The 27759-nt window shown below is 38.6% G+C and overlaps 2 protein-coding genes across 9 annotated transcripts in view; one reads left to right on the top strand and one right to left on the bottom strand.

Annotated features, from left to right (window-relative positions):
* The window catches only part of OFD1 (OFD1 centriole and centriolar satellite protein), a 34377-nt gene extending 9943 nt beyond the window's left edge, over positions 1 to 24434 (top strand). For all 3 annotated transcript variants that reach the window (XM_076357309.1, XM_076357318.1, XM_076357328.1), the window contains 15 exons: positions 392 to 498; positions 1392 to 1511; positions 4161 to 4234; positions 4923 to 5014; positions 5144 to 5333; positions 5994 to 6124; positions 6495 to 6606; positions 8030 to 8641; positions 12544 to 12670; positions 17514 to 17614; positions 20006 to 20125; positions 21202 to 21335; positions 22272 to 22436; positions 23092 to 23162; positions 24231 to 24434. In XM_076357309.1, coding sequence (XP_076213424.1) covers positions 392 to 498; positions 1392 to 1511; positions 4161 to 4234; positions 4923 to 5014; positions 5144 to 5333; positions 5994 to 6124; positions 6495 to 6606; positions 8030 to 8641; positions 12544 to 12670; positions 17514 to 17614; positions 20006 to 20125; positions 21202 to 21335; positions 22272 to 22436; positions 23092 to 23162; positions 24231 to 24276 — 2202 coding nt within the window. In that variant the 3' untranslated portion in view covers positions 24277 to 24434. The remainder of the gene's footprint in view (positions 1 to 391; positions 499 to 1391; positions 1512 to 4160; positions 4235 to 4922; positions 5015 to 5143; positions 5334 to 5993; positions 6125 to 6494; positions 6607 to 8029; positions 8642 to 12543; positions 12671 to 17513; positions 17615 to 20005; positions 20126 to 21201; positions 21336 to 22271; positions 22437 to 23091; positions 23163 to 24230) is intronic.
* A 449-nt stretch (positions 24435 to 24883) lies between these two features.
* The window catches only part of GPM6B (glycoprotein M6B), a 111539-nt gene continuing 108663 nt past the window's right edge, over positions 24884 to 27759 (bottom strand). For all 6 annotated transcript variants that reach the window (XM_076357370.1, XM_076357405.1, XM_076357362.1 and 3 more), the window contains one exon: positions 24884 to 27464. In XM_076357370.1, coding sequence (XP_076213485.1) covers positions 27315 to 27464 — 150 coding nt within the window. In that variant the 3' untranslated portion in view covers positions 24884 to 27314. The remainder of the gene's footprint in view (positions 27465 to 27759) is intronic.

Raw genomic sequence — 27759 nt, 5'->3', positions numbered from 1 at the left:
AGGGGCTTTTGGCATTTTTTTTTCAGTTTTGTTTTTATGAAGAACCTACAAAACTTGTTTATTAAAAAAAATCAGATGTTTGAATGTGTTTATTCTGTAATTTAAAACAATTTTTCCTGTTACATAAGTTCTAATCAGTGCCATTTCTTAAAAGAAAAGTGTTTACAGGTAGCCAGTAGTGACTTCATCTAAAACATTTTTACTCAGAGTAAGAGGAGAAGGGGAATAAAAAAAATAATTTCTGGATATTATTTCAAATTATGGCTACATAAATAATTTTTATTGGAGTAAGACCAATTACTGAAGAACATCCTTGAAAGTTTGAACGTGTTAAATAGTAGATACTGTATAAAGTGTGAAGTAAAACTAGAGATAATATTTTGTGATTCAGATAGAAGCAAAGGAAGTATACGCTCAGAGACAAAGTCTACTGAAAGATATTGAAGTCATAAGGACCAGAGAGGCAGAACTGAAGCAAAGAATTGAGGCATTTGAAGTGTAAGTTGCTGAAGGGCATATACAATGCTAAATGATGTTGTTGTCGTCCTTTTTCTGGAAAGCGTGTTTCAAGTTGTTGCTGCTTCTATGATGTTGAAATAGATTATATGTCCCATAAGTTGTGTTTTGCATTTTGAGCAGTATTGTATACTGTCTCTATTAGCAGGGATACCCCATACAAAAAGAAGTTTTGGGTTTTTTGTATTGCTCCTCATCCAACCAAAACAGTGCAGCATCACTTTGGAGGCAAGGAACCAGATGTTTGCTTTGAAATGCTTAAATTTAAAAAAACCCACAAAACCAAACCAAACCAAAAACCAAACAATACTGTATATAAACCTAACACTCATAAGGCATGTATATGATATTTTGCTGCTTTAGTCCTGTTTTTGGTTTGGTTTTTTTAACTTGTCCTTAGTAAGATCAGTTTTCTTTGGTTACATAAAAAAATAACTAAACCATTTTTGGCCAGGTTCTCAATACTACTTAATGTCATTACTTTGACATCTGCTTTTTATAGCAGAATGAGTATCCCGCTAACAAAAACATGTTAGTTTGGGTTTTTTTAACAAGCCAGCAGAGGGTGCTGATAGAGTAGCATGCTCAGCACTATCTCTCTGAAGGCTTTCTGGTGTGGGAAACGGAGCTAGGCTTAACCCGGGATAGCCGCGTAATTGATTGGTACTGGATTTTAAATAGGGCAATTTAGTTTGTGTCACAGCTCCTTGTTCTTAATGAATTACAATGACAGATTCTGATCATAATTTTAAACTGCTACAGTGTTCCAAGCAAGCACATTACCCTTTGATGTCTCTAAATGTCATTTTAAGAAAACCCCCAAAACTAAAGTTTTGGCTTTATAACTGGTCATTGTATATTTATGGATATTTCAGCACTCAGAAACTTCAGGAAGAGAAAAATAAAGCTATTGATGATGCACTTCGACGTCGGGAGGTTGCTGTGAAGAACATAGAGGAGACATATGACCAAAAGCTTGAGACAGAACTCTTAAAGTAAATTTTTCTTTTGTTTCTAATAGGGCACGTACTACTTCCTATGAAAACAGAATAATAAATTCTATAGGATTTCTTTTGAAAAGTGTAACAAAGCAAGGACTCTGAAAATGTGCACTCGTTTTTGTTCTAATCAGCTTGAATTCTTTACATTATTGCTTAGGTCTTTGCTAGTGAGACAAACTTCTGTCAGGTTCAGAAAAAGCTTGCTATAGAAAGTAATTCTCTTTTGATTGTAGGTTATATTATTGTTGTTGTTTTAATTCTGTGTTGTTATCTGGGAAAGCGATGTGACATTAGTTGTATGTTTAGACAAGAGGATGTGAAGCAGTATTAGTGACTTCCTTTGACCACAATTAAAAGAACTGACCATTTTACAAACACAGAAAAGGCATGGAGGGGAAATTAGCATTAAACAGATGTTGTAGGTTTCTTGGAAAAAGTGTCAGAGGCACACTAGCCCATTGTGCAGAGAGATTGGCTCTTACCTTAACCCCTTCCCGTTTTTGGAGAGGGATTCTTTGTTATGGATCGCCCTCTCTTATTGACTATCATCTGCTTGAACATGGTTTCAAAGAATTTGCTTAGAAATGCTCTTTGAAAGCGAAAGACGCAATCTGCGACTGCTTTTGAGGTGTTGCAGTGTGTATATCCTAACTTTGCTGTTGTACTTTCTTGGAGTGCTTTGGTCACTTGAAGGGTTACTTGATGCTTCAACGCAGGCAGGTGCTGCTGGCATGTTATTACTCAGGTATTTGATGGCATGAACCAGTCTTCCAGTTAGGCAGTTAAACCAAATGACTGGTGTATCATTACTTTTTATTTCAAGCCAGTGAACAATAAGTATTATCTGTGTTAGTGTGTCTTTATTTAAATTACAGAGGAAAGATGTAAAGAGTAGGTTTTGATAAGAATGATGCCTCAGCTGAAACTGAGTAGATTTGAAGGTTTTTTCAGAGAACAGTGAAATGCAACTAATTGACCCACCTTGGTATCTTATTTTACCTAGTCCATAACGGCAAGTTACAAATAATGCTTCTAAAGTGCTTTTGGTTCATGAGGAGAAACAAATTATTTTAAGGATCAACATACGTATTTTAGATATGCTGCAAATGCTCAGAAAGATAAAATCCATGTGATAGAATCATAGAATAGTTTGGGTTGGAAGGGACCTTTAAACGTCCTTCAGTCCAACCCCCTGCAATGAGCAGGGACATCTTCAACTCGATCAGGTTGCTCAGAGCCCCGTCCAACCTGACCTTGAATGTTTCCAGGGATGGGGCATCTACCACCTCTCTGGGCAACCTCTTCCAGTGCTTCACCACCCTCATTGTAAAAAAAAGTCCTTTTGTCCCAAATCCTTGATGAAAAGTAGCAAAGGGCTACTATTTATTGTATAGAAATAACAATGCTTGTTATAAAAGGAATCCTTTTTTATTTCTATGGTAAACATTAAATGCCATAATTGGGAGGAGGATCTGAGTGGTCTGGACCATTTGCAAAAATGCAGGAGGGTGGATATGGCAATATCTGAAAACATTTTAATTTGTGTCCCAATCATGCAAAATGCTGAGCTTTCTTAGCTCCTGTAGATTCCAGTAGAATTGACTGGTAAAGTTGGATGACTGCTGGGCTGTGAATAGTGGCGTACCTGGGCAGTGCTCAGTGTCTAGCTGGTGGCCGATGATGAGCAGAGAACCCTTGGGGCCGGTACTGGGACCCATACTGTCCAACACCTTCATCCGTGATCTGGATGTTGACACAGGGCATCCGCAACAACTGTGAACATGAGGCTTAATTAAGGCAAACGGCTTCCACAACAAATGGCAGAATTTCAGTTCAGACAGACTTTGATAAGCTTGGGGATTGTGTCAACATAAATCTTAGGAATTTTAACAAGAACTGCAAAACTCTACGCTTGGGGCAGAATATCCCTATGAAGTAGCATAAATGGGGAAAAGGAATTGACCGAGTAGCTGCGTTTCTGAAGAGGACGTGGGAGTTACAGTGAATGCCAGGTTGACTATGGGCCAGCAGCACGCTCTGGCAAATAAGGCAAACAGCATGATGGGCGACATTAGTAGCAGCATGGCCAACAGACTGAGGGAAGTTGTTATCCCCTTCAGGTATTGGTTAAGGCTGTGCTAGGAATACCATGCCCAGGTTTGGGCTCCCCCAATTCAAGAAAGTCATGAAGAAACTGGAGGGGGCCTAGTAAAGGTCTGTCAAGATAGTTATGGGACTATCAGACATGACCTCTGGGTTCATATAGCAGGGGCTGTAAATTGTGGCTTGGGAGGTTCAGCTTGGACATGGGGAAAAAAGATTTACTGGGAGGGTAGTGTGGCATTGGCACAGGTCATCCATGGAGATGGTGGAATACACATCCTTAGAGGTTTTCAAGAGTTAGTTAAGAACCACAGCTGACCTGACGTAGAGGTGGCAGTAGTCTTGCTTTTTGAGCAGGTGGTTGAATGAGGTGATTGGCAGGGCCCTTTCCAATTGTTTCAGTGGCTCTGCAATAACTAATCTTGTCAATAAATAATTGTGTGATTATAGTTCAGTCTGGGAAAGACTGCAGTTTACACAAATGCATGCAGATGTGCGCGCACACATACTTTGGGAATACATAATTCTTTTTACTTCTAGATATCAGCTTGAATTAAAAGAAGAATACATAGCCAGAACCAATAAAGTTACTGAAGATGAGAAAAAAAATAAAGGTAACCATCTCTCCAAGATTAATAAAGTAGCTCTTTATCTCTAGAGCTTTTACTAACAGGTATCAAAACACTGTTGTTACTAAACAGTCACGGTGTTCAGTAACAGTGGTATAAGTGACAGAAAAGCCATCAAAATAAATTCTGAAAACGTGTAGCAGGATTCTGTGACAGGTCAGCAATTCCTTGCTGTTCAGAATGCAGTGGGAACTTGCGAGCTGCTGCTTCGCACAGAGGCTGCAAATCATTTTGCTTTTCCAGTTTCCCATCTCCTTCTGAAGTCCTACTAGCTCATTCATTCTCTAATTGAACTCTGGAACAGTCTGGTACCATACCCTTGAACGGTTGCCAGTTTCTACATTTACTGTGCACAAGATGTTTAATTGGAGCTTGAGGAAGAGAGCTGGGACAGATAACATATTTAGACTTTTACGTTAGGGACATGTGAAAGAAATGATATATCGTACATATGAATTTGATTTACTTAATTCTAAAGGAGTATATGTATGCATATGTGTATATATACACAGTGTGATTTACTTAATTTTGAAGGAGTGTGTATGACAGTCATTTTTCTGTCTCGAATTAAATTGAATGTTGGGCTTAGCAGCTTAAACTGTTTTTTGCTGATACAGGTTTTTACTGTAATACTCTACTAATTTTAATTCAGCATTTGTAATCATCCCTGCAGAGAAAGCTATGCTTTTGCATGAAGAAGCCATTGCTGTTAATTCAAAAAAAGAGGAACTCAAGCAAGCTGTATCACGCACGAAAGAACTTGAGGTAATTATAGACATGAATTTAAAGAAGCTGTATTCTAATTAGTGCATTTGAGGTACATTTAAAAAAAAAATATTTTTTGTTTCACATTTTCTTAAGTAGTACAGCTTCTAAACTGTTCTTTATCTGCAGCTGGATTTGGAGTCAGTGAAGGCCCAAGTTCTGTTGGTAAATAAGCAGAATCAGTTGTTGACAGAAAAACTGAAAGAGGTATCAGACTATCCTTTGCTAAAGGAGGAGAAATTGGAGCTCCAAGTGCAGAATAAACTACTTAGGCAACAGTTGGATGAGACTCACAGTGAGAACCAGCATCTTCGAGACAGTCAGTGTGAATGTTTTAGTAATTTTCTTGTTTATGTTTCCCTAAAGTATTTGTTTAGAAATGAATTTTCATTAACCTACATTCTTTGTATCATGTTTACTAGTAGTTTGCATTAAACCCCAACTAATGTTTGTGTAAAATGAAGCAGTCCTTGACATTATAAGTTTATTTTCTTCAATATGTCTGTATAGTAGAAATCCTGAATTAAGTGACAGCTATAGTAATATGAAGAACATTCCCTTCACCCTTTGAAAAAAGCAGTGTAGTATTTCTAACCATACAATTAGTATGGTTAATAATGGTAAAAGAACATTGCTTAATTATTTTTAAGTGCTTGCCTGACTATAGTTATAAAGTGCCAAGTATTTTTAATGGGCATTTGAGATTACGGGAGAGTAGAAATGTACACCCAGTTACGTAAGGTAGGGATATGTATTTTTCTTCCAGAATAGGACAGTCTGGGTCTAGTTCTTAAATGACTACGCCAACAAAAATTTCAGTCCTTTGTAAAAGGAAGAAAAAAATCCCTAAGTAGTTTATTCAAACAAAGCCTTATGTTCCCAAAAACAAATCAGGTTTACATTTTGAAGGGGTATCATGTAGAAAAGTGCACACTCATTATTCTGTGGCTGAGTGTTTAGTATTTCTCTTTCTGGGTAGAGCTGTCCCAGCCCTCGGCGGAGCACCTGGCCTGCCAAATGGAGCTGAGAAGAATGGAACATTCAAGGAAGCTGGCGCTGGATGAATTTGAAAGTCATAGGCAGGTTTTGGAAAAGCAGCTACAAAGTGAGGTAAATTATTCTTTCTAAATAATTTTAATCCTTTCTTCTTCCTGTCATCTTGTTCACGTTTATCTATGTCCCTGTGCAGGCCATTTAGTGTGTAGTTATGGGGATTGTTTGTATTCTGCTTGTTTTTATGTAAACAACTCTAAAGAAAACAAAACACCACCAAAAAACGACCAAAAAAAACCCCCAACAACATAACCAAAGTAAATCTTTCCAAGTCAGTAAGTTGTCAGCACTGACTTTCAGTAGGATACTATGTGTATATGGTTTGACTGGACCTGAAAAACATTTCAAAACAAGTATTCAGCCAGTTGAGATTCTTCTTTTTGTTTGAATTATGCTGGTTTTTTGTTTTTCTTTCAATCTCCTATAGGTTGAGCGTTGTGCCCAGTTAAAGACCCAACTGTTGGACTCCGAAGCTACTGTCAGGAAGTTAAATGTGCAGGTTGAAGAACTGAAACTGCAAGTGAAACAAACACAGGCAGGTTTGTATCTTATACCAGAGCAGTCCTTTATAAAGTTCACTTACCTAACCAGTGTAAGAATTTCCAGAAGCTTAAAAAAACTGCAGTTGCATAGAACTAATATACCACCAGTGAGTAGATTTCAAGTTTAAAATCAAAATCTATTTAAAAGCCCAATTTAAAAAGCAGACTGATTACAACTTCCCTTCCTTTCAGAAAACAAACATAGGAGGAAGGGAAAACATTCCTCCCTGAATACTTGCATGTTTTTATTGTCTGTTTTTCCTCAGTATGAAGACATTAATGTTTGGTGATAACATAATCACTGTTTTCCAGGAGGCGAGTTGTGTTTTAATGCATTTTGATTCTTGAATGTTCATAATAAGAATAATCAATTTGAAATTGTATTGCATACCTCACAAATTTAAATCTAACTTTTAAACAGTTGTTGTCAAGGCTAATAACTTACGCACCTTGTTTGGGCATTAGAAAGAGAGAGGCACTTGCGTGAGGCAATTCAGTCTGCTGAAGAAATGTAGTTCTAAAGATGCCTTTCTGTCAAATTGCTAATATCAAGTATGATAACTAAAAGTTCTGCAATGGTTATTCATTACATACAGCATGTGTTGCACCATAGTTCAGTATATGCAATACTTTATTCACTAGACCAATACGTACATTTTCATCTATGGTACAAGTATCGGTACTATTTGGAACTGGAAATTTATTACTGTCAAAATAGCAAATATATATTTAATTAAATGACTGAAAGTACTGCATGGACTTTTATTTTGCATCAGGGTTAAGGATGTCATTGAAGAACCATTTATGTAGAATAAAAACAAGGTTGTCATTTTGCTGGGAAAGATACAGCCCTATAGATGGGTCTTTTGGGCTTGCTGAAGCATACAAGTGCAAACCAGGAAGCAGACAGCCCCGAAACATTCAATTTAACTGACAATTTTGGAGAATTAGGTTTTTTTTTTTAAAAAAAACCCCTACATTATCTATGTGCTATGTTGTTTTTCTTGAAATTTTTTTTTTGATCTAAATAGAAGGAAACTGTTAAGACATGTGGCCTGCCCTGTGTCTCTCACCCTTTAACAGCATGATTGGTTATAATGTGTCCAAAGTGGTGATGTTTTAATTTTTATTTATTTAAACATAATTTAAGAAATAACATTGTAGAGTGCATACTTCAGGTAGTTTTACATGGAAGGATTATATATTAAAAAAATAGTATCAGTGATAATTTGCAGCTATGCAGCTACATTAAACATACATTTAAATCAACCCATTAAATTCTCAAAATTTAAGCCAATTTCATGTTAAAATAATTTTGATCAAACTGGAATTGAAATGCCGTGTTCTACTGTTTCTGTTTCGTTACGGGTCTCCCTCTCTCACTCTGCACTGTCGCTCACTTTCTCTTGCTATCATTTAGCTCTGGAAAATGAAGTGTATCGGAATCCAAAGCCTTCGCTTGTCGATCGCTCTGTCCTTGACTTCACTGGTGACAGAGTTGTACCTCATGATATTTATGTGGATAGTGCGTTCCTGAAGAATCAGGTTATGACCGATGTGATGAAGGTAAATGCTGTGCCAAGAGTTGGCTATCGTCAGCAGTTACAGCCACGCAGTGCTTCTCCAGATTCTGACCTGGAGTGTATGGAGCAAACCCGAGCTAGAATAAAAGAACTAGAAAAAGAGGCAGAGTATTTGGAAGAAGCCTACAGGAACTACCAACACAGAGTCACGCAGGGCGCGTCTGCAAGCAGAACACCGAGAAAGATGCAGTCCCCTTTACTTCTACAGTGTGCTATTACTAGGCCCCCCTTGACTACCCAGCATGAACTTCTAGAGGATAATCCCAGCTCCCAGCATTCCCCCCTGAGCAGTCCAAGAGGTGAAAAATACATCAAAAGAACTGGGCAGGCTGGTGTCTTTAAAAATCCCTTAACGCCACCACACAGAGGAGCATCTTCTTCAAGACGCCTTTCTTCTACTCCCGTTTCCAAATTGGAAAGAGATCTCAGTAACAAGAAAATTTCAGATGGTAAGTCACGGTTGTTAATGTGGTGTGGGATTGGGGTTTTACTTGGCGTTCCTCCTGCGCTATGGGAAGAGAAAGGTTTAGCAGGAATAGTCTTTCACTCATTTGTTATTTGCTAAGAGGCCGGAGAAGTCAGAGACAAAATACGCTATCTGATTGGAGTATTGCTTCTTTATGGAAACAAGTACTGGAGAAGTACATTGAGGGAGGCTAAACATACTGCACTTAGTTCAGGTAGCTTTAAAGAGAAGACTATGCCGTATCATTCGCTACAGGTGTAACTATGATATGCAGAGTTTAATTCAAAAGTTGCTATTAAGTATAACTACTATGCAACACTAATGGTAATTTCCTAGTTTTAATAACCCTCCCTCTGTATTTGTATCTTTCGTGTAGCTATTGTAGTTAGTGTGCAGCAGAAGACCGCTTCATCTGGCTTCTCTTAAATTGAGTTTTCCAGTCTGAAAGGTCCAGATTTGCTTTTGTTTGTTCTTTTTGCTGTGACATCTTTATCAAATATTCCTGAGCAATTGTGAGGGGAAGGGGATTAGTGTTTGGTCATGATTGGAAAATTGTAATTTGCTATTAATTTCACAGTGTCTAGTAATTACTTAGTAGGTTTTTTTTTTTAAATGGGCAGTACTTGGAAAAGCAAGCAAAATAGAAAAGAATTGAAAATTTTAAAAGAATTGTTGTTTCAAATGTGCAGTACCTCTGCTTCTTGAGTCATGCAATTCTTGTCACCCTAGCTCAAAGTGGATTTAATAGGATGAAAAAAAGAGATAGTAGCAAAAAAAAGATAATGATCAGCTTCTGCGTGAAGGAGGGTTAAATATAAGAAGAGCAGCTTAGTTTGGAAAAGAGTTGACTGAGGTGGGCTGTGGGAAATCTGAAAAGCAATGAGTGATCTGAAAAGCAAAAGGTGAAAAGGGATCGATTAATCACTGCTTCACAGACCCCAGAATTCTGTGAAATTGAAAGGAAAGAGAAGGAAGTACTTTTTCATACCATGAGTAAGTTGTGGAATTTATTGCTTCTGTGGCAACAAGTACAGATGCAGGAATAAAACTTTTCTGTCAGGCGGGCCCAAGTATTGATGGAGGAAAGGTCGGGGCGGATGTTGCCAGAAGTAAGATATAAGTATTCTCCTTTTTGAATTTTAGTTTAGTTTTGTTTAGTAATGGGCACTGTTAGAAACATGCTACAAACAGCCTGATCTGTTGTGGCTGTCTCTGTGTTTCTGCATGTAGAATATCACGCTCTGTGACTGAAAACATACTTGAGAACTTTAACTTCCAAAGCAATCTTTTATGTTTTAACTTTTCTCTGTCAGCTTGTGTATAAACTACTTACAGACTACTCATTTAATACTGCACACACAAAAAGTCTTTCGTAGAAGTGGGGTTTTGTTGTAAAATTAGGAAATGTCAAAATTAAACTTGTGTGCATAACCTTAACAATCCTTCCCATCTTTGTACCTGTCAGAAGCTTGTTACACGATGGCTGATCTATTTTTTGCATTGGATCTGTTCTGTACTTAATGCACAAGACCGACTTGTTCTGGAGGGGGATAAGAGTTGGATAACAAAGGAGGGCATTACCTGACTTAGGTGTTACAGAAATTGAATGGTATGTAGTGTAGGAAACCAGTTTGCAGCTAGATGATATGTTCTCAAGGTGAACTGCTGTGGTACTTGCCCCAGTAAGCGCTGTAGCTTCAGTGCTAATGTGCTGTGGAGTGATTTATCTGCTTGCAGTTAGATTGCTGCTTCCCCACTGGAGGAGGAGTGCTTTTATACTGGTATATATGTTATCCTTCGTGCTAGAGATGGCTGAAGCACCAGATGTGTCTTTGCTAGAAAACTGTAAGTCATTCTGGAAGCTTCCATGGAGCTTTTCAGTGCTGTTGAAGATGCCAGTCTGAACAGGTCAGAATAAATTTTAAGAGGTGAAAGATAACATGTACATGAGTCTGAGATCTGATTTTCCTTTAAGTGAGGTATACCACAGTCAACTCATGTAAGGACAAACTGCAGCTCAGTTGTCAGCACCTATCTTCGAAGGATAAAAGGAAGAAGTGTGTCGTCCTGTAAAATACTTGCAGTTGGCAGATCTAGCAGCTGTTTTACTGCATAGTCTGCCAGTGGAAGGGTATGCGGTTTTCTCTCTTCCTTTAAATTATCTCATGTATTTCCTTCCCAAGCCCATGCATGTTGGACATCTTTCAGGCTTTGTCTTTCTACTGTGAAGGAGTAAGCCCATTTCTTTAAGAGCAACTGAAAGTAGGACAGGGTCCTTTTCTGTTTTCCCCTGCTTACTGTCTCCAGTCTCTGGACAGAAACACGGATCAAGAAATAGTTACCGAGGGGAAAAAAAAAATTGGATTGCCATCTGACCCATGCTCCCTATTGATCAGTACTTTTCACCTTGATCATTATTTGACCAAACTTCATACCTTCTGATGAGAAAGAGCAAGGTTGGTGAGTCTTGCAAGACGGCATACTGTGAGCCAAAGACCTCAGCTATTTGTCTTTTAGTAGAAAATCAGTAAGTTCAATCCTAGATAACTTCTAAATAGTAGTAGGTTGTAGTAAATTACCATTTGAGATGTTTGGTGTGCTACCTGTGTCCTACCCTGCAGTATGTGTTATGGCGAGGAGGTGCACGCGGTAAGTACTACGTGATGTTCTGGTCCATTTGTTCTGCAGGTGAAAATTTGACAGGTTGTTTTATAAAAGATTGGATGTGGGTGGGCTGAGGGTTCTCACCACAGACAGGTACTGCTGATACTATACTACGAGTATGACATAACGAAGGGTCCCCTTCTGTTAGTGCTCAGCTTCCTTTGAGGGTGTTCGTCTGTGTTGCATGGGCATAGGGGCTGTCTGGAGATAAAAATCCATGGGCAGCCTTGGTCTGAAGCACCCTGACTTCTGCAGTATGATGCGCACTGTGAACGGCGTGCGCTTCTATACAACCACCTGAAAGAACTTAAGGTATGGGAGTGTTAATAATGGCTTTTCCTCTACCTCTTGAGCCAAATTAGCACTGACTACAGTAAAAGTTATTTGGTCAATAAAGAGAAGAAAAACAACAGTACCTGCTTACTGAGTGAATACCAAATCTTGTGGAAAAAATAATAATTCACAGTCTAGTAATGAAAGACCTCTGCAGCTGCACAGGAAAGGATAATGAAGATTGCAAAGCAAACTTTAATCAAACTTGCAAAGTCCAGCAGTTTGCATAAAAGCCTTTTTAAAGCAGGGGGTTTGATTTTTACCTTGGTTTCCTAGGAAACTCAAGATTTCTCTAGTCATACTGTCTGTCTATTTTCCTTCCCAGATAACTTTACAGCTGTTGATAAGAGGATAAAATCTTCAAAGATTTTCTTCTTTGCTTCATCACCCATTTTAACAAATCTGTAGAAAATGAAACCTCCAGGTTAACTTTCCTAATGAAGAATGGCCTTTGGGACACCTCAAGCATTATCATTTGCTGGCTAGTAGGCACATCCCTAGCTTGAAATCTGGGTCCGTAACTGCTTTCTCTAATGCCCAGCATGGGAGAAATTATTTGGTGTTTGGCAGAGGGGCTGCAGTTTGTGGGGAATGTGGACATATTACGGGGTGATGATAATCATAGGCTTTGTGAGGAGTAAGTTTATGATGGTGAAGGCTTATAGCGGAGAATTGCCATACAGGAGGGGTAAAAAAAAAAAAAAGAAAAAAAAAGAAATAACCAGTACAAGAAAGTTCATGTTAATCCTGGTAGGTTTGGATGTTAGTTGCCCTGTAGTGGTGGTGCGTGCACAGTCCAATTTTGCATGTCTTGTAAAAAACAGCCTTGTCTGAGAAGTGGTAGGACAAATAACTGACTAATACAAATTGTGGGATTTTTATCTGCAGATGTCAGTGGCTCGTACCTTGCCTCTTCACAGCAGAGTGTTGACCCGGTGCTTTCTCCTATTTCAAAGCCTATTTCATCTTCTGAGTCTGTTTCTTCCTCACCATCCAGTCGTGGCCAGAAAATCAGGTAACATTATTTACAAAGCAACATTTTTAGCCTGCTTTTTAAAGAAAAATTTATCTAACATTTCATGGTATAGCTGCTTTTACAATTAAAATAAGCCATTAATTTTATAAGTGAGAACTTTTCTAAAGATGGATAAAGATTACCATTCTTCAATATCATGCCTCAAGAGGAACTTAGTTTTAACTGAACGCTCCCTCCTCCCAAATCCAAACACCTTTGGCAAATATGATTTGACATTTTCACCTCTGTTAAATTTGTGCTTCCTTACAGTACAAAGTTATGTGCAGTGAAATACTTAAACCTCAAGTGCATTGGAAATTTCAGATGAATGCGATTTTTTTTCCAAAAAAAAAGAAAAGTCTTGTCCTATGACAAAGTAAAACTTGATTGATTTACAAAGTGTTTTGTAAAGTCATTTCGCTGGTGTAGTTGAGCAAGGATGAAAGGTTATTCCAAAGATTCCCTCTGTTGGGGAGAAACAGTAATGGTAGCGCTAGCTCCAGAGCCTAAAAAGTCCACTGCCCAAAGGACTAAAAAGCCTGGAGAGTGAGACTGTGAGGCATCCTAAGCACATGTTAGTTTAATGCAGATAGAGCAAACTGATAAATATCCATCACTGAAACTTAGCTCAAATTCTGCTGTTTAGGGATATTAGTTCCTCTGTGATTAAAACACTTCGTAGAACTGCTCCTCAGCACTTTCAGTTTGTGCTGCTTCAACCAATGTAAGTATTGCTTTGTTACCATGTGTGGCTTTGAAGATAGAAGGTGGTTCATTTGGTGTGCGCTGTCACCACTAAGGCACACCTGACAGATACAAGTCATGCGAAGTTTAGATGTTCCTGGGCTCAGGTCAGGCTGATTTACTTTGTTGGTTTTCAGGCTGCTGCAGATATCTCCTTAGATACAGCTCTAGATTTAACAATAAACTTCTGCTCTTCCCCTTCTTCTCTGCTTTTCTACTTTTCATGTGTCAGTTTTGTGATGAACTTTTGAAAGCGTCGGATGCTGTTATTTAAAGCAATGTGTGTTGTGGATCCTCATATTTCAAGAGCTGCAAGTTCTGCAGCTCTTGAAATGTATTGTGTCAGTGTAGACCTTGCCTTTGATTGTATTTCCTTACACAGTAGACTACTTTCAGACAGCTGAATGAAAGATTCATTGCTAATAAACAAATATTCCATTAATCACTAATTTCAGAAAACGTGTTTTGTAAAAGTTTCCTAAAAGTGTAAAATCTGTTCCTAAAAGTAAATCTGAATTAAACAACAACTGACTTGCATGCCTATGTATAGTATCTATGAAAAAATCTTATTTTTTAAATGTGTGAGGAATGTATGCATATGTCCATGACATATCTGACTTCTCCTGGTGTCCCATAACTTTGGACCATATTGATAATTTAAAAATTTAGACTGTATACTTTTTTTGAGTAAGAGTAATGCCTGTACTGTGCTGCAAACGGGAATGTGAAGGTACTACAGCGGCCAATTAACTATCACTTGGCATGTCTTATTTACAACAATCCAATCAGAGATCCTCACCCTCATATGAATTACCTGAATGCAAATGTATTTTTAGCAGTTTGCTGTCATGGGCTCTTTTGGGATTTGTCAGGTTTGATTCCTCTAGTAGGTTTCTGTGCCGTCCGTATAAATGTGATCCCGATACGGCTAACAAGAGCTCCTGCTGACACTGTAGACTAATTTGAGGACAAACTTCATTTCAGAAGATGATGTTGGGTCTTTAGAGAGGTAAACTTCATGTTTCAATGACTTGAAATAGTTTTTCAAGAAAAAGGTAAAACTACAAGCTCATCACAAATTCCTGTCCGAAGTAGTGATAATCTCTCATCTTTCCCGTATCAGAACAGGCCTTTTGCATGTGCTTGATGTTCAAAAGCTATTGAGGTTATATTTGATGCGCACAAAAACCCTTAATGAAAAAAGGCCACTAATTCCTTGAGCACAGCTATGTCTCTTTTATTGTGTCTCTGTTTTTCACATCTGTGACCTGACTGACGAGCTTTTGCTGATTGAAGCTCGGTAGTTTCTGCTGTCTGTTTGAGAATTTAAATCAAGGCAGTTGTACATTCTCACTTCATTCATTAACAAGCTGTAATGCTAACTTTTTTTTTCTCTCTGGAGAGCTTGTTCATGTGCCTGTATAACTGTTTTCAGAATAGGAATCTCCAGTCTCCTTCACCTGTGGGAAGGGGATGGGTAGCAGAACTTTTCTTTTCCTTTGTTTTTTTTAAGATCTCTTTTAAGTAAATGAATAACTTGGCAACATTAAGCTGCGTAAAAATGACTTCTCTTTCCTCCTTTTATCTCCTATTTCCATGTATGAAATTCTTCTGTTCTTAATGGTCAGTGGTGCCTCCACTTTCCAAAACTGAGAATCCTGAATAGATGTCTTCAGAAAATGCTTGAGTGTTTAATTTTTAATGTTTCTTTCCTAAGAAGAGATACTGAATTGGCCTTAACGTGCTAGCCATCATTCCAGATTTGATGGCTGACGAAAGATGGCTTGTCCTGGGGCAGCTCTAGCAGGCATTCGTAGGGCTTTCTTATTTTGTTGTTACCAAGTCCTCAATATACATTTAATCTAGAGAGGGTCTGTCTTGTGGTTAGAATTTGGGGAGAGCCTTTATGTTCTTGGCCTTGAAAAGCTGTTGGGATTTCTAGGGACTGCGAGATTAGTTTCTTTAAGTGGCTGTCTCTTCTTTCCTTGCTCATTCACATTTTCTACAGTATGTCTCAGATTTCCTGTATTCCTGTGACAGACCTTACAAAGTGAAGGTTGAGTGTTAACCTGCATGTTAAGGTGATACGGGAAAATGCTCTAATACTGTGAGGATCTGTACTTCTTCGAAGGATGTTGTAGAGTCCACGCTGCCTGAAGAGTGAACAGTATGAGCGAGTTGTGTTGCAAAGAACAGGCCAGGGTCTGGGCAGACAGCTGTGGGTTGTAGTTGCTTTCTTGGGTTCCTCGTGACACAGCAAGGGTATGAGGTCGCAATAGTTTTCTTGAACTTGCTGCTTTCCCAAGACTTTCTTAAAGGGAAAACATTCTTTTGTTGAGTATTTTTTAATTCCTTGTGCCTTGGACTGTTTTCTGTTACATAAAATATTTGAGAAATGCGTGTGTGGGCTTTTCCAGCTATTTACTCTCATTATTAGGCGAATGCCATATCATTGATGTGTATTGTGGGATTAGTTTATGACCTGTAGATTTTAAGTGGCAATGGGAACTTCTTTAAAAAGAAAAGAAAAGAAAATATGATGCTGTAACACCAGTAAGCCATTACAAGTTAGACTTCTGTCAGTGGGGAAGAGCAGTTGCTTCTGTGACTACAGGAGCTCCTTGCTTGTTTGTGTTTCAAGATATGAGTGGTATGAAGGAAGCCAATAAACAGACAGGAAGATTAGAGTTACAAGACAGATTATTATCTAAACTATTCTTTTTTTGTTTAGGGCTGAAGAAACCAATTGTGAGGGTTGTTACCAGTTTTAGGCTAAAAAAGTAATTTCAGACATCAACAAAATAGTTTAGATGGTGGTGGTTGGTTTTTGTTTAAGCTTTAATGGTAATTTTAAGCATGACCCATGCAATTTAATCATTTGGTGTTGATTGGCACACCAGTACTGTTTTATGGAATATTGACATTAGGTACAGTCCAGGGTTTGGTTGCCAACTTTGTCTGATGGAATGGATTTTGAAAACTGTTTGGAAATACATGTGTTTACTGGTCTTCACGAGGCAGACCTCTTCAGTTTGTTGAATCTGAGGCAGTGTATTGACTGTCTTTCTAGCAGTGTTGCAGGCAGGACACAGTATTGAAGAAAGTGGCATGCGTGTCCTTGAACCTTGCATCCTTAAGAATTATTTAACACTTAACTATTTCTGTGAGGGAAAGACTAAAAACACGAAGCAGACTTCCAAAAACTTGAAGTTCCACTTATTCTGTTGTATTTAATTTACAGGGTATTTTTCCCCACTGACGCTACTGAACTACCCTTCTGACAATGCAGATTTATTTGTTTGTTCCCAGATTTACATTTTTTATTGAACATGTCTCGTTGTGGGGGTATCTTTTTTTGTTCTCCACTTCTGCCCCATAGAAGACCTGAATTCCTTAGAAATTGTAGGCACAAACATATTTATGCTGCGGTGAAGAGCACCAGCTGGTGTGAAGTAAGCTCCTTTATGAAGTGCTGCTGCTGAATTGCCTTAGTGACCTGCACTCCTTTTGCTATTCTGGTTCTGGTCTGAGTTTAGTAGCTGCGTCACGTGAGAGATATTGTTCTTTCACATTATCTTTCTGATGAGATAAACGGGGATTTAAAATGAGGGCACTAACCCCATTTTTCACAGCACCCAGATTTTCACCCCTGCATATATGTTTTGCCAGATCTCTAATCCTAATATGTTTCAAACACATTTGCTAAGATGACATCAAAGTGGGAATTAGATTGCAACACGGAGCCTAAAAAGGCAAATTTCTTAATTTCAGTTGACCAAGTGTCAGACTTCATTGTATTTCTCCCTCCCCCACCCCCACCCCCTCTTACTCCTTTTGAGAGTGTATTTTGTTTTAATGTAATGCCTTTATGTCATACATAGGCCTTGGGTAAAGGCTGCAGGGAGATGGCTGTCAGAGAGATGGAGCTGACTTTTTGAATCAGAAAGTTACAGCATTTTGGTTGCATGGTTTTTACGTTTGGTTTAGTCTGTTGCTAAGCATGTGAGTACTCCTTGTATTTAAATCTCAGATTGCTATTTGCTTAAAAGTTTAGCATGTATATTTATTAAATTATTTATGTTCTTCCTTCTTCTTCCAGACTTCATAATCAACGAACAGATAAACAAGATTTCAGTGATATCCCCAAACCAGAGAAACTAATGTATGAGGACCTTGAAGAACGCATTTCTTCTCTTGAATGTAAGTTTCAGTGCATTTTAGAGAGTTTGTTTAACACCTCAGGGCTTAACAGTTGTAAGACAATTTTCTTGATAGTTTAAGACTGTAGTTGGAGAGAAAAAAAGAGAGACAATTTTCTTGATAGTTTAAGACTGTAGTTGGAGAGAAAAAATTCTGACTGATGCTGGAAATAAGAAAAACAAACTGTCTCAGATGATGAGGGGTTCATTTTCTTCATGTTTGCATCTTTAGAGGAGAAGGGTACGTAGTGATAAGTAGACACTAAATTCGAGTTGGTTCTGAAACCATCTAGCTATCTCTGCATTTCTCTGTGAAGTTTTACTCAGTACATTTGTTGTTTTTTAATTTACCTCATTTAGTTTCCTTTTTATGAGCTTCAAATACATTATTTGAATGTGAACTGAGCCTGTAGCCACTACTGGTTTCTACTCATCTCATACTTTAATTAGATTTAGATTTATTTGTTTAAGTTCGTATTAGAGACTTCTAGGAATACAGTACATAATAGACTGGAATTGTCTTGGCAATTAGGCCTGAGTAGATGCTGTGCCCAAGTAAGTTACCACTGTACCATTCAGTGGCGTGTGGTGCTCAAAAGAATAATTTTAAGAGTTTGCATATGCCAATGATATTGAAATCAACGGTACTTTTTAGTTGGGTCAGACTGCATCAAAAGACAATCTCAGTATGTAGAAGGAAATCAGAATGGCTAAAAAGAGGAGAAGGTAACCCAGGAGGAATTGGGGGGGGAATACGAATGTAAAATCTAAAAAGTAAATGTAGAATAAGATATAATGAAGGAAGAAGTTGATAAGAGTAGAAGAAAACAATGGAGTGAAGGAGATGCCAGAAAATGTGGAAAGCCTTTTAATCCTACTGTGAGTGAGCTCTAGCAAGAAAAGATTGGAATTTCTGTTGACAGTAATTGCTTTTAGTTGATGTGCTCGTCTTAAGGAAATAACGCATCTCTCGCTGTCCACCCTTACATAAAGGAGTGAAGGTGTACAAAGAGCGCTACCTTTTTTCCTTTGCAGAAAGGTTAATGTAAAGATGTTTTGTACTATATTGTTTTGGGTTTGGGTTTTTTTGCTTGTTTGTGTGGTTAGCAGACCTTTAGAAGTTAGATATAATACTGAACAGGAACCTATTTGTGAAAGGAATTTTCTGACTATTTAAATATTACATACCCTGAAACATACTGATGCCTCATATGGAAATAATGTTGTTGTTGATAACCTTATAATTTAAACCAAAAGTTAAAGAGAGAGCAAAAAAACAGAATAGATTTTCTTTTGAGTGTGATAGCCCATTGTTTTGGTCTTATGTAAAACACATCTAGAATTTACTTTCCTAGGCGAAGCTGGTGGGACTTCCTGATGCTTTTGTAAGAAACTGAAAACATTCTCATAACTTTGCTAGACTGACAGTTTGGCAGAAATTTTCTGTGATGCTGTCATCTGTAATTCCTTTAAAAGATCTTTAATTCAGAGATGCAGACCATCCTGAGAGAGAGGCTGATCGGTTTGGGTGTCTTGTTTTCCTTCGTGCAAAGTATTTCAGTTGTATTACAACGTGGAAAAGCAAAATGCTTGAAACCTTGATAATATTTGAAGGGTGGGAAATGGATATTTTCTAAACCTTTACCCAAAACTTAAGGAGACGTGTAAGGTATCTGTACTATATTACGTGAAATGCTTGGAAAAATGGTCCCGTGTATTTCAGTTTGGCTATCTAGAGATAATGGCTACACCTGACTCTTTATCTCTTTTTGCTTTCTCCCATAAAATTGAGATAATAGCAGTCTGCATGCTTTGCAAATAAGTAGTTAAGAAGCAGTTGAGTATCATAGCCATGATCACAGAGGAAGTACAGTAATTGTGTTTTTGTAAATTTGGAGCCACATTGCGCAGGGAGAAAAAAACATAACGTAGATTATCTGAGTTAGCAGTATCCATCCTGTGCACTGAAGGAGGCAAGGATCCTAATCAAGAAATAGTACGTGATCAAATAATTAAAGGTTGTTTTACGTGCATGGAAAGGATGAGCTAAGCTTGGACACGTAATTCATCTGTGACCTGTATCTTGATTATGTAAAGAAATGAAAACATTTTGGTTTTCTGTTGTATATTTATTCATGAATCTGTTTTGGCTTTGTAAACAGATGTGTTCCAATAGCTAATTTCAAAACTAACAATTCTGTAATTAAAGAAGCAAGTACAGCCTATGATAATTCTTAATCCTCAGGGAAATGGTCAAGTTGAAGGGAAAATGCTCAATTAGTGCTGATATTTACGTGTTCTGAGTCAGCCATTCCCATACTTTGTGTCCATTGCTGTGCTCCATTATTGTAATTAGAAAATAATGAAGCCATTGTTCAAATTTCTTCTCCAGACCAGGGGGACATTCCAGAGCAGTGTGAAAGTGATGCCTTGCATCCATCTGGGGACATCGTCAGTGGAAACCATGTCACAGCCACTGTGCCAGCAACAGCCACTTCGCTGCAGGACTTAAGTGAGTTCTCAGCTCAGAAACAAAAGCGAATGCCCTTTCTAAATGTCAAACGTATAAAACAAAGCCAAATATTTAACATTCTGTAGGTATGTGTGCTGGTGTGATTGAAAAATTTTTCCAGAAGTGCTAATGATGTAATAAAGAGGAAGGAGTGTTTTCTTTTGCTTTACTGTATTGAGGATGCCTCTCTCACCCTGGTTTTGGTTGAATTTGTTTTTCATTTAAGCACTTTTGCCACCTGTCCCACCCCCCGTTCAGCTTCTGAAGAGACGATTTTGCTTTTTTCTTTTCTCTTTAGGATAATTATTAAATATTATTTCTGCTTTTGATAGAAATAAGACTTGAAAGGTTTTGTTTTGTTTAAAGTACTTTATGTATTGCTTCTCTGGATTTTTTTCATTTTTCTTGACTCTGTTTGCAGACTGTATCATCACCATGCTGTTTTAATTCTTCGGGTAGATGAGGATGATTTCAGTGCAGCACGTGCCGCTTTTCTAATTGTTCTAGATGGAAGCATTGTGATTATTTTTCTGAAGAGAAGAGCTTTCTAGCTTCTAACAATTCCCAGTATTTAGTTTGCCCGTCTAATTACTACCTGAACGCTGTTCCATTTACACAGCTTTTTAAATATACTGGTCACATCAGCAGTGTGTCCTGCAATAATTTTCCAAGGTTTTTTAAGTACTTTGCTTTATAAATATAAAGAATTGTATCCAACCGTATTGCAGAGAGGGAGAGAATATAGCAACATGAACTTCAGGGTAACGGAGATTTAATGAGAAAGTCCATGGTAGGAATGGGAAGTGCATGGAGAGATTTGTCAACCCTCTGGCCTCTACTTTGGCTCTGCTGTTTAACTCTTAGCGAGTCACGTATCAGACTAAAAATGTATAGAGGTGGGAAGAAACATTACCAGATACCCAAGAATAACTTTGGCATATGTATAAACAATATATCCAGTTGTTTTTCATTTACTATTAATGTTATACAGCAACCTGTTACTTATTTGTATGCTACTGTAGTAGATTACTGAACTACATAAATCAAATCACAGATGTTGAAATAATTTTTCGCAGCGGTGCTGGATCAAAGACAGATTGAAGAACAGGATAGAGAAGTTGAGAAGAACTTAGAAGAAGAAAGGAGGGAGACAGAACAAAAGGAAGCTTTGGAAAGAGAGCAAAAAGAAGCGGAAAAGCTTAACAAAGAGGTGGTGATTCAGTATTTTAATTTCTGACAGTAATGCAGCTTTGTAATGCCATGTGCTTTAGGATTGCTGCGTGTGTTACTTGGTTAAAACCAGATTTTATTCTTTAAGTGAAAGTAGTAGAGGCTAAGTTCTTTTACGTACTTGTGCGATTAACCAGTCTCGCTAAAATTTCTCCTTATGCCAAGTAACTTTTTCACTGGAAACAGATGCTTTTTCTTCCGTGCTTCATGTAACCGGAAGCTACAGTTCTATGGCCAGAACGTAGAAGGCAGCTGCCACCATGCTATCGGAACAAGCTATACACTCGCTGACTTTCTGGTCTGGACCGCTGCTGGTGGGACACCACCAGAACACGTTAATGTCCATCTCTTCATTAGCCTGTACCAGGGTACCTAGGGTACTTTCTCGGAAGCAGAAGTTATAAGGAGACCTTAAGGAGTTTGCTTAAATCCCTTTGAGCTGATGTAGCACGTGTTGCGGTAGTGTTCTGGACTTCTAGGACCTGTATAAAACCCTCCCATTTCGTCTTCCTCTTCCCGCCCTTAAACCTTGGTTAATTCGATTCAGTTTAGTGTACTGATCAGACATGCTCGTGCTACCCTTCACACCAGCAAACTAGGCCCTTCAAGAAACTTGCATACCTGTGTCAGCCCGTCATCTTCAGTTCACATGTGGATGTCATACGTAGAAGCCTCAGGCCTCACAGCATCTCGGACATCCAGACAGGGTCAGAGTGGGATTTCTTGAATGTCACTTTTTGAATTGAAGCAATAGCTTAACACTTCATCTTGAACTGCTTGTAACAAATTTAATGCTGTTTAGACTGGCATGTTTTACTGGGGGTAACATAAAATCCTGCATGTGGTGCAGGTATTTAGGTATAAAGGTACTTTTCCTGAGCTGATCGGTATTTAATTTTGATTTTGTGTCTTAAAGTGGATCCAAGACTCGAAAATAGATGAAGAAAAAGAAGATGAGGGAGGAAAATCTGAAAACAATAATTCTGGTGCTGAAAACAACTTAAAGGATCCTACTCCAAATCCATTAGAAAAATACATGAGAATAATTCAGCAGAGCAGAGAGCAGGAACGGGCAAACAAGGTGATTACTCTCAAAACTCGGTCCCAAAAATATTATTGGCTGAATTTATGTCTTGCTAAAATATGCTTAGAATGAAAACAACATTCTCATTCTTTCATTTTTTTTCTTCATTCAGAAGCTGCAGGGATGAGTGTTTGGATTTGTATTGCAGAAATGTGTTGATTCAAAAGAAAAAAACTGAAAACTCTTTCTCTTAAAAGTTGTGGGTTGGTTTTTTTTTTTCCTGGTATGCTGGGGGGGGGGGGGGCATTGTTTGTTTGGTTTTTAGGTACTAGGACAGTATTTAAATTTAAGTGTCCTCAATTTTTAGTTTAATCTGTGTTTAAATACAGTCTGAATCTACACAGGTCAGTTTGTGTTCCACTAACGCAACTGATACAGAATTTACTCTGGCAAAATGGAAAATTTGACCTTAAAGAGCAGGTGTGTACACGGGTGAACATTACTTTGATGAAAGACTGCAGCATACTTTTCTTCCGACATTATCCCAACCTGATTTTCCGAAGCGTCATTATTCTAGGTGCAGTGCAGCATTTGTAGAAATAGGGGTTTTATTTTCAATTAGATGCCTTAAAGTACAGGTGCTATTATTGAGTCACTTAAAGCTTGACTTAAGAACCAGTTACAGAAAGTGTATTTTCCTGTTGGCTGCCAGGATTCAAAGAAAGAAGAGACAGAAGAAGTGTCACTTACAGAGGGACTTACATCTAGTGAAAAGGATGACAGGTAAGGCTCATATATGACTATTAATCACTTCTATTACCCCATATTAATAAAGAGTTACAGTATGAATTACAGTTGAGAGGTGTCTGCTGCCTTAAAGAGCGAAATAAACCACCTAGTAATCAAAAGCAAATGGGTTGGAGAAATTGAGGGTCCTTCCAATTCTTAGACGGGGGCGTTACGCACCGTATGGCATTCGGAGCTGGGAACTACATCGAATGATCTGTTTCGATAGCTGTGGCAATTAAAGCTTTTTATCTGCCACTGAGGAGCATCTCGGTTCCTTCACAGGGAGCTGAAGCGTGAGGGATTCTTCTTGGGTAATGACCCTGTGAAAGTTTGTCTGCGCTGCACCTTGCAGACAGTCCGTGATGAGCACTGAATCTAGCTTTATCAGTAGCATCGTGGACTTTTAACAAACTAGTTCACACTTTTTTCAGAGATTTTGGCTGCCTGCACCGAGTTACCACAGCTAGGGCATTTCCTCTGTGTCTCTCTAGACGTCGATAAATAAGGATACGTAGTTTTTAGTCGCTTGAGAGGGGACAGAAACAAACCGACCCAACCCCACGTCTATCCCGTCTTTCAGTTTATTTGAAGATGTAGAATTGAAAATATATATAAGCAAAAAACATTGAATGGTTAAAAAAATTAAATGCTCACGCTAACCGTAGTAATGATTCAGCATTATCTGTGCCTTTAAAGTGCTGTTCTATGTACCAGGCCTTACCCTGGTGCTCCTGAACTGGTGCCTGTACAGCGTTCTTTCCGCTGGGCAAACCCTACAAAAGTGGTGGATAGATAGAACTGCTTTTTGACAGATGAGATGGCTTTCTGTTCCTGGAGGCCCAAATCCTCACCCTCAAGGGCTTGCTTATTTCCTTCAGTTCACTGAATCAGCAGGAGAATTGCAGCATAGGTAGACATATAAAGTAAAGCCAGTGATGACGTGCAGTCTCTTAAACTGCACGGAACTTTAACTTTCTCTCTAAAACAAGTATTTATATTTAAGGTAAGAAACTACTCTGGACTCACGTGGCTTTCCTTCCCTCCCTCCTATCCTTAATACAGTGCTACAGGCATTTCTCACGGAGATGTGGATGAAAACTTCTGGTGAACAACAGCTACTGATTTTTTTAAATTGTTATTATTACTACAATAAAAGTGGTTTTAAAGCAGCTTTCTACCTGTAAGAAGTAGTAATAAATGTTAGTCGCAAAGATTGCAGGCTGTATAATTATAAATTAATAAAGCTGATTTTGAGCTGCCTCATCACTTCAGTCATTGACTTCAAATAGCGAGCCCTGATGTGTTCCAGAAGGAGGCCCTCGAGCGGGGTGAGAGAAAGGACAGAGCAGCGCAAAGAAACAAATCGGTATGTTCAGGTCGATGGGCTTTGGCACTGAACGCCTATAAACTTCGACAGCTTTTCAAGTGGTGCTCCCCTCCCCCCTCCCCAGCCCCTTCCCCTCCAACTGTTACAAACTGTAGGTGAAAGTAGGAGTGTAGAGGTAACAGAACATTCAGTCATCATCGCGTTTTTAAAGGTGTCCTGTGGAGACCCTTGGCTTGCGCAGTTTCCGAGAGCAGGGCGTGACAGAACCAAGCTGACAAGCCCCTTTCACTGCTACGGCAGGGGAAACAAACACTTTTAAAAGCAGCCTTATCTCGTGTATCACCTTGTTGGTATTAACCAGCCCAGAATGGAGAGATTCAAATAAAAATGCTATTTAACTCATCTTTATTTAAGCTTTGTATTTTGTAGGTAGATTATAGGCAAGATCATTAAACTTTATTTACAGTATAAAATACAGTATTTTTTTATCAATGAAGTAATTTTGGGCGGCAGCATATATTACAACTTGCACTGCATTTGAGGCTGCTCGTCTTGACCTAACTACAAGAACATGAAGCCAAGTTTGACAGAATTTAGGGGCAAAAACCAAAGCTCCGTCTTGTGAATTCATTGGGTGTTGAGACACGATGTACCAAAAATGGGACAGAAGCAAACTTTGCTTTCGGAAATTAATTAAGGTAAAACGCGATTTGGTGGCCAGCCTGGTTTTTACACGCCGCTTCACCTGGTGTTGCAGCAATGCTGGCACGTACAAAATTTCTGAGCGACTCCTTCGGTCTGACGGCCCGAACGGGACGGAGAGTGCTTGTTGCATTATGCTGGCCTGGAACAACTACCAGTAGGTCACGCTCGAAACGCTCGCTGACTTACCATGCTGAAGCGTACGCCTACGGGGCATCCTTTCCCAGTACAGAAGCAAATGGCTAGATACTATTGAGCAAAACGTGTTTAACTTCAGAGAGAGACTATAAAGCACAGCGATGCGCTAGCAGAGGGTAGCTGTCAGGTCTGTTTTCAAATAAGCGTACACGAGTGTTGTCTATTATCTACAAATATTTATTTTAACACTTGGATGTAACTACAGGAAGCCCTTGGCACTGATAGAAAATATTGATTCACTGTTAGGTTACAAAAATTTATACATAGCAAAATTTAATGCTCTTTACATAAAAATATTAGACTACTTAAACAAAACTTCAAAAACTCCCAGTAATAGCTACACTGAATTAGAAAAGAATTAGGCTTTAAGACACTGCCTCCATTGTTACCCTTATGCAAACACTGGGCTAGAACATCACCTGCATTGCTGTAGAAATGTCTCCTTCATGCAACAGGTAAGAACATACGCTAGGCTATTTTGTCATATTTGCTCTACACTGATCAACTTTGCCCCCTTTTTTGACACTGTCAAATCAGACTTCAATATTTAACCAAAAAAAATTCTATTTGAAGTTAACACCCCCCGAACTGCCTTTTCTCTTAATACTGACTTGAGGAAATGTGTGCTTCCTTGGATTTATATTCAGCAAACAGTCAAAACTATCAAACCACACGTCAGCTTAACATGGGTATGACTTGAATATTTAATTTTTTTCGAATGACTTGACGTATTTTACTTTTTCCCCCCAACATTTATATATATATATATATCATATAGAACAAACACCAAATATACCATCACTAATACTCAAGATATCACTGAATGCTTCTGAAAAAAACATTAATTAGAAGGCAGACGTCTATGGGAAATGACTTTAAAATGGCACCAGTTTGTTTGTTGTTTTTTTTTTTCTGAACACCACGTTTTCTTAATGTGCTAATTAATTTGTAAAAAGGAAAACACGTAAGCACTGACTATAAATTTGCTAAGCACCAAGATAGAGAAAGGTGGACATCCTGTATTCTGTTTTATGGCTGTAATTTTTATTGTTTGTGTAAAACTCTGCAAACTTTCTCATCCGCTCATTTGGAATAGTCAGATCGGTGTCATTTTAATAAGGTAACACTTTTCACTTACTTAAAATGTAGGATAATGGTCTCCTGCCACTGTATAAATGCTAAGACATTTATAGAAAATAAATATTAAGGCAAAGCTGACATTTATTTTCAAAGGGGATCATTATCCAGATCCGGGGATCTACATTCCATTAAATAGTTAATAAAAAGGTTAAAATGTGGGACATCTGCTCAAGGCTCACGTGAGCACAGGAGCGTGACTGCTTCACCGTAAAAAAGAAGTGTGGCACAGAAGCGGAGCGCTGTTCCTGTGGCCCAGGGAAAGAGTGGTCAAAGACGGCCCTGTTGCAGCTCGGGAACTGCTGCAACCGGGCCATCACGTGAGCACGAGCTGTCAGAAATCTTAGCCGGCCACAGTTTCGTTTGGTATATAAACCGAGATGATACTAAATCGCACCGCGTACACGTGCCTTTGCCTAAGGTCTGTACAGAGATCTACTGCCTGCTGGTCTGGAGCACCTGCCACGGTTTTGTGCAGGACGTCGTGCCGCAGAACACGTCAAATACCAAATACCAAAAGTCTCGAAGAAGAATAATTTGGTCACTTATTGTGAAGTGTTGCCTTTTAAAATGCCTGGAATAAAACCTCCATTCTCTGTATGAAAGGATGGGAGATTACCCGCGGGAAGATTTCCCTATGAATGTGTTCCAGGAGCTGGAATGTGAAGCTTTTGCACTTCTCTCTAATTTTGTTTGGTAGACACACACCTGTACTGCAGAGCAGCTATTTGTTGATTTGTCAGAGCTACAGAATTCTTCTGCTGAATTACTGTGGCAAACATTTATGTGTAAGAATTGAGTTGCTCTTTTGACCGAGACTGGATATCCTGAAGCTCCTGCTCTTCTTTTGCTTTGATATCTTGGTAGGCCTGCATTTTGCTTGCATCCTTTAAGTAGGCCCAGTTAGAAGACAGTATCATGAGGAAGTGGATCTGGAAGAGAAGGGTGAGCATGATGGCTAGTGAGCATGTCAAGAGGCAAAGCAAGCTGCTAGTTAGATTAATAGACGCTCTTTAAAATAACGACCAAAAAAAAAAGTTACTCTACGTTAATAAGCATTCTGTTATTAAAACAAGCACAGAGGCTATTTTCAAAGATCTCTAGAATTTGGCATGCTAATACTTCAGTTGGTTATTCACAATTTAGAGAAAGTTAGTGTTAACAGTAATAAAATGAGCTACGGAGTTGTACGGATCAATTAAAATGCAGAATGGGGGGAAGCAGGAA

This window comes from Aptenodytes patagonicus, chromosome 1 (assembly GCF_965638725.1).
Source record: "Aptenodytes patagonicus chromosome 1, bAptPat1.pri.cur, whole genome shotgun sequence".
NCBI lineage: Eukaryota > Metazoa > Chordata > Aves > Sphenisciformes > Spheniscidae > Aptenodytes > Aptenodytes patagonicus.
Note: the sequence above shows the minus strand (reverse complement) of the source record. Positions and strands in the feature narration are given on the sequence as shown.